At 38.8% G+C, this 6,964-nt stretch overlaps 1 protein-coding gene across 1 annotated transcript; it reads left to right on the top strand.

The window, feature by feature from the left end:
* The first annotated feature begins 3,879 nt into the window (after positions 1-3,879).
* LOC131691451 (zinc finger protein 26-like) lies at positions 3,880-6,573 on the top strand. The gene is made up of 2 exons (XM_058977851.1): positions 3,880-4,132; positions 4,195-6,573. Exons 1-2 carry the CDS (start codon positions 4,031-4,033, stop codon positions 6,196-6,198), a joined length of 2,106 nt encoding a protein of 701 aa, XP_058833834.1. The 5' UTR covers positions 3,880-4,030; the 3' UTR covers positions 6,199-6,573.
* The last annotated feature ends 391 nt before the right edge of the window (positions 6,574-6,964 follow it).

Genomic DNA, 6,964 nt, shown 5'->3' with positions numbered 1-6,964 from the left:
TTTACCCAATTTTACATTCCTGCACGATACTACGAGATTGAGTCAAAAGTACTTAATTTTAGGTAGTTTTTCGGTGGCGTGTACAAAATAAAAATGACTCACCATCACGCCATCTGCGCGTCAACACCGTTCTTGGATTCTACAATTGGCGATTTGCGGCAAAACCAAAATTAGTCATGCGACACCTATGATTCAGCTCATGAACTGGCAAAGTGATACAGTTTGCTTTTTTTCACCCGCAAGCAGAGCTTGGAAAACGAATCAGCTGAAAAAGAACGAACACTCTTCATTCGTTCTTCGCTTCACGAACATACGACCTATTGAACCATTCACCACTGAGCTGCGGAGTTGACGGCTTTGGTTCACCACCAACCGAGGCTGGTGAATCATTGCTGTTCTATAGTGTAGGTATATGAGCATAGCGTAATAGTACCCGTTGCTCATTCTCTCTCCCATTCGAAGAGATATCAACTGCTATGCATCATTCGTTCTTCATAGCAAGCTGTACATAGGCACCCAGATTCTCTTTGCTTGCTGGGTGCGAATGTAGGTACGAAAAATGATGCCGCCCAGCTGCCCCGGAGAACAGCGCTCATAACGAGAATGTGTTTGTTGTCTTTTATTATTTTTATTCGAGAACCTACATGTTCTGTGCGCTTTTCATATGCAATATTTTTTAGTTTTGTCTTCAACCTATTGAATCTGTCGAATTGTGAAAATACAAATAGGGTTAAGGGAATATGGGGAGACTTTACCAAGCACGAAATTCAACAATTATTAATAACGTGTTCCATTTGGTACTTAATTTTTTTTATATTTTTATATTTGTTTCGATCCCATCAGCTAATTTTTCATCTTCTTCATTTCGTTTTTCATCTTGCTCCCTTACGCTTATATTTGAAACTTTAAACGCGATTATCACGATATTTGCGGTGACTACGAGTGCCGAAAGAGTTTGCAACGGATTTCAAAACTTTATTTTTGCTTGTTCGTAATGTAACTGCCGTGTCCTTGAACGATTCCATTTTTTCGTCAAAATTTTCATATTAATGTTATGGATTTGTTAATAATTTTTTTCAGGTGAAAATGGTGTTTTTTTTTGGAAAAATCGTTCCTGTTTCCAAAAAGAAGAGACATTTTTTTCAATCAATCGTTCAAGGACACCATAGATAGATACACTAATAATTTTTATGGCTGATTTTGTGACACGTGAACCTGCAATGTAATCAGTACAGTTAATCCAAAAAAGCAATGCATTAAAAAAAATCAAAGCTCATGAAATACAATCGTTTTATATTTTTAACTAGTACTAAGAACCTCAACAATATGGGAAGAAAAGATAACAGCATGTTATATGCCATTGGTTTTTGTTCTGATATTTTAAAATTCTCTTGGTCAAGCTCCCCAAGCCTTGGTCAAGGCTCCCGCGTGGGTAGACATGACCAGAAAAAACGATCACAGAAAAACTTTTGTAACTTTTGAAAAAGTAAATTATCAATTCTGAAAAAAATCATTAATACGCAGAATACTTTTGCATATTACATTTCAACGAGTTTTGGAAGACATCCAATTATTAAACCAAAAACAATTTGTCTTATGGAATACAATATATTTTGAAATATTCATAAGCCAGTCGTTGTTCAAGTTCAACTCAGGGGTTTTTTTTAGTATTACACAGAACTAGAAAAATCGTAAAAATTTACGTGTTCTGCTCCTGACATATACGAGCATCAAAAATGTTTTAGATTTAATTTTAATTTCACATGACTATGAATTTCGTAAATCATGTTTGATTTAAATGTCAATGAATGCAATTTGTTAAATTGTATCAAGTTTTTATTAACTAGTTGACTAATTTTGAATGATAGGATAGTAATGTTGATGGAATAGGAAAAAAATATAGTGTGATTTTTTTCCATTTAAACAATATTTGAAAACATTTTTGGTTGCCTGGTTACAATAAAAATCTCGGCTAACTTAGAATAAAGGCATTAAAGTCAACTGTCAAGATTCATTTGGAGGATATTCCGAATAAAACTTTATTCGCCAAGCTCGGAATAATTGCAGCGAACTAATCTGTTCAGATCACTAAAGCATTAAAGCGGGATACTAATTTCTTCCCAAAGATTAAAAGGCATGTGTAATTTTGCTATTCCTGCTCAACTTTAGACGAAGCTCGAAGTATTTTTTTGATTATTAAATATTCCACAATATGCCGTACATTTTAAACACTCCGTTAGAAGGCATCCAATTTAATCAGGAGTCATAAATCTTGCTCATCGAATTTGTGGTTAATATTATATTTGTTAACATTTCACCTGTCTGTACAACATTTAGGAAAAGAATGTAGTACATCATAGTTTGAAACATATATTGTCCTTGTTAAATGCGAATAACTTATAACCAAGCTTATAACCACTTCGTTTTGGTTCACGATTATAAAATTCCAAATATTCGTAAGCTAGAGATACAATGTTAGAAAAAATGAACCTATATGTGTTGGGCTGAATCGTCTGAGGAACCAACATCCAAAAAACTGATAAATGCATATCGATGTTTGATTATCCACGATTTCCCTAAATTTATAATGCATCGTGAACACAAGTTCAATTTTTCCCCTCAAACCTCAGCAGAATCCAATAAGCGGTACCTGTTGCCTAATGTCCGCTCCACAAGCCATATGTTCTTAACTGACGTAGCGAAAGACGCTGAAAACCGCTAATATGGCCAGAAGAATTTTATATTCAGATTCAGCATTACACAATGAATCTGAATGGTTCAACAGCTTGTATGTTCCTGAACCAATTTCACTAAATAATCAACCAAGCAACGAGGAACCACTATTCAAGAGAGAAGAGAATACTGATATCCTCTCTCTCAATGATACTCACAACTGTTCATCATTATAATGATACGTGCTTATGCAAGCGTGTGTGGATATATTCGTTCCTGTTTCCTCGTGTTGTTGCTTCGGTATCCATAGCGGCAATTCATTCGGTTGGGGTGAAGGCAAGCGTTTTACTGAGCTGTATTGTGGTTCGTTCGGATTGAATTTGAATGAATGGTGAAAGCTCTGCCCGCAAGTGAGTCGTAGCTTACTACTAAAACTTCATTTTCTTTTCGGAAAAAGCTTACCACTGCCAAAATATGAATGAAACAAGTAAGAAATTTAGTTTTATTTGCAACTATTCTGAAATAACAGCCATTTGCAACTATTTGGCTCATACATTTCTTCGAAATGTAATCGGGGTATTCTTCTGTAAATAGAGTTCCAACTCGAAACCGAGACCCAATCAGTTCCAATGCCAAACTCCTTCATATTTTGGACTACGTAGGAGATTCAGTGAAGACTATCAGAGAGAAGGATCGGCTGTGTATGATACAAAGCTCCTATTAGCCGGATATATTTTTCCTCGCGTGATCTGGAGAGTTTCATGAATTTACACCATCTCATAAAGGTTTAGCTTAACTTAAGAGGAATGGGAAATGATGTTGCGGCGGCTACGGTGCTCAACAAATTACATTTCGGAACAGCACACATATAGCTTTGTGAATAATATTAGAAATCACCACATTTTACACTCTTTTCGCAAGATGTTTACTCTTCATCTTATAAAATGATGGTTTTCCTTCTTTTTCATAAACAATTATCAACAAATTGTTCGGTGATTTGGTGTTTAAAAGTTATTTTTTACCAATGTTTACAGAAAATATATGCACTATGACAGAACAGAATGAAATCAGCAACACTTTGCTTCCTGCGCTATCTGTGAGCGGTTTCAACGTAGAATCGCCAATCGCACGGTAACAGTTTTTTGCATAAGCCCTTTTCAAAATTATTTTGCTTGACGTTCAGAATTTCCATTCCAGTTTCCACTGCGGTCAAACGCCTCGATGGATTGTTTATGTTATGAACCTGAATAACCTGATGAACTAGTTACCTAATTTTTTTGATCATTTCGTGTGATTGATAGTAAGTAAGTCTTTAGAACTGGAAGCTTCTGGTGAACGCAACAGTCCGCTGCCAAATATGAACAGTTGTCGTCTATGCTTGAAGGAATTTCTGGCCCAGCAGAATGATTGTAATGTCGACAAGATGAAAGTTAAATTTCAGCTAGTGTTTTCATTCGAGGTGTGTAGTTATTGCTTGAATGTGAGTATAATTTCGTAATATGAAAAATTACAACATTGCAGATAATTTCCAATGAACGTTTACCTAAGGAAATTTGCCCGGATTGCGTGGGCAGAGTTTCGCAGTTCTACGACTACGCCGACGTTGTCCATAAAAATCAATTGAAGTTGTACAGTCAAATCGAAAATGAGTCCATGTGTACGGAACCATCAGGCAGTTCTGGTCTTGATAAACCTGAGCTTTTTCCTATCATGCCAGAAGAGGAAATCAAAATTGAACCCCAGGAGGAGTTTCTCGATGATCCGATTGAAACGAAAAAGAAAAAGACCGTCGCAACTAAAAAAACTCCGGCCAAAGTTCAGGCAGACAAATTTGAAAAGAACCTCATCAATCGATATTTAGACATGGTTTGTGACATCTGCAAGGAGGATCTATTTACCTATCAGAAACTGGAAGTTCACTTTAAAAAATATCACGGAAGACGTTGCTACATTGCATGCTGCGGCTTGAAATTAACCAGCGAACAGATGATATCCGATCATTTGGGAAAGCACATGAGCGTAACAAAAGAAAACGATTCACAGTCATCCTGGGAACGACGAGTCGCCACCGCATTCGGGTCAATATTAACCGATTTCAAACGAGATTTGGAGGACTACGAACCGCTGCCAAATATGGAATTGGCTCTGAAAGGGGACACCAACGAGCAGCAGAAGATGTACAATGTGCAGGATTATTTGGTGCAGAGCTACTTCAGCTTAAACTGTGAACTGTGTGCGGCTAGGATCAACAACCTGGACGATCGCCGGATTCATTTTCGGCGGACGCATCCCAGACAAAAATATTTCGTCTCCTGTTGTAGTCAACGATTTTCAACACGAATCAGCATAATGCGTCATTTGAATCGTCACTGGAAACATGTGGCAAGCGGAAATGAGCTTAAAAAACCCGCCGTCCATTATAAATCTGATTCTTTGGATGGTTCTGAAGCGGCAAATCGTTCGACCAGTTGGGTGCGACAGCTTCAAACAACATACGGACCGCTGATGAACGAATTTCGCGATGACCTGGTCGAGGGAGGTTTTACTCCACCGACTAAACTTCCGGAGACTAAATCTGCTGAGAATTCCAAACTACTTCATCAGATGCAGGACTTTTTAATTGCAAAACACAGTCCACTGAATTGTGACTTGTGTGGAGTGGAAATAAAAACGTATGTGGGAAGACGCGACCACTTCCGGATTGGTCATCCCAAAGAGAAACTTTACGTGCAATGTTGTGGCAAGAAAATTTTTACTCGGTACAAAATAATACTGCATCTGTTGCGGCATAGAAAAGGCTTGCCTACGACAGGAGCGTACGATATCCGCAACACGCCGGTATCCATGTATGACAAACACGAACGGGACGATGTCACCATGGAGGCTTACTACAAGATGGATTGTGAGCTATGCGACTATACTGGAAATTCGTATCTTGGGTTGCGAGATCACTTTCAAAAAAAGCACAAGGAGGAGGGATTTTTCATTAAGTGCTGTAATAGACGTCTGAAGACCAAGTATCATATTCTTGAGCATATTGCTGGCCATCAAAAGCCGGGATCGGTCAAGTGTGATCACTGCGATGCTACATTTTCCTCGCTCAGAATGCGCAAAGCTCATGTTAGTCGGAAACACGTCAGCGAAGAGGAGAAAATTTACCGATGCGAACATTGCGTGGCGTCATTCGCGACGAGAAATCTGCTCGTTCTTCATACGTACAAACACGAACTGATGACATGCGATATTTGTGGAGTCGAAATGAAACGTTGTTCGCTGCGTGTTCACAAGCTCAACTTTCACAAGATGGGGGAGGAAATTGTGTGTCATGTTTGCGCTGAGGTCTTTCATTCGAAGCACATGTTCAATGCGCACCATAGAAAGGCTCACCTGGGAATCCGCAAGAAGTATAAAAAGAAGTCAAGGGCAAAGAAAAAACCTGTGATCGCGGAACAAGCGCTGCCGACGAGTTCCGGTGAATTTTCTACGGGCGTATTAGATGAACTGAAAGCAGAACCGCTGTGCTAGTGCGGATAAGAGCAAACGTTGCCTAGAAGACCCTTCAACATACACCGAATATTGCTGTCTGTCGGTTACTCTTCTCTATTACTAATCCAACTTAGATTGACTGCTTGGAAGAAACATGTTCGTGAATGAATATTTTCTATTTTGAATTCACAATTGTCCGCTCGAATCTCTTCACCAATACTTAGGATAAAAGTAGGAAATTCACAAGTCAGTGGCACTTCCATGTGTTGCGGAGTTGGGTCGAAGGTAGGATTATCTACAAGAAGTGACTGGACGGCGTTTTACTGGAAGCTATGTACATCAAAAACTAAAAAGAATTCAACATTAAATGTTGGTGTATATTCGATACTCGTAATAAAGTTGTGTAAGAATTAACTGGTGCACATATGACTTGCAATAATAATTTGTTGTCCTTATATGGTTGTTAGTCCATTTCTTCGAGTGTCTCATCCATCACTGTAAGTGACACGTTGTCCGCGAAACCCACGATTTTGACTATCCTGGGCAGCTGCAATGTTAAGACCCCATCGTACATCCCGTTCCAAAGAGTTCTACAGAGAATGGAGCCCTGAGGGACGCCTGGTGTGACTTGCAGATGTGTGGCCTTCGTCTCGTACAGCAAGCACTCTGCTTTGGAAGTAGCACTTCAGAATCTGACATAGATAGTCGGGGACCCTCAACCGGCGCTGTTAAATGCATTCTTCATATCTATCGTGATCACAGCACAGTATCAATGTTCTCTTCTCTTCCATTCAGATGCCTTCTC

The sequence above is a fragment of the Topomyia yanbarensis genome, chromosome 3 (assembly GCF_030247195.1).
Source record: "Topomyia yanbarensis strain Yona2022 chromosome 3, ASM3024719v1, whole genome shotgun sequence".
NCBI classification, from domain to species: domain Eukaryota; kingdom Metazoa; phylum Arthropoda; class Insecta; order Diptera; family Culicidae; genus Topomyia; species Topomyia yanbarensis.
This window is presented reverse-complemented; position numbering and strand designations above follow the sequence as displayed.

Excerpts from the sequence above, each read along its gene's own strand:
- LOC131691451 (XM_058977851.1), top strand. The coding sequence starts at position 4,031 with ATGAACAGTTGTCGTCTATGCTTGAAGGAATTTCTGGCCCAGCAGAAT. Across the intron at positions 4,133-4,194 it reads AGCTAGTGTTTTCATTCGAG|ATAATTTCCAATGAACGTTT; the intron begins GTGTGTAGTTAT and ends ACAACATTGCAG.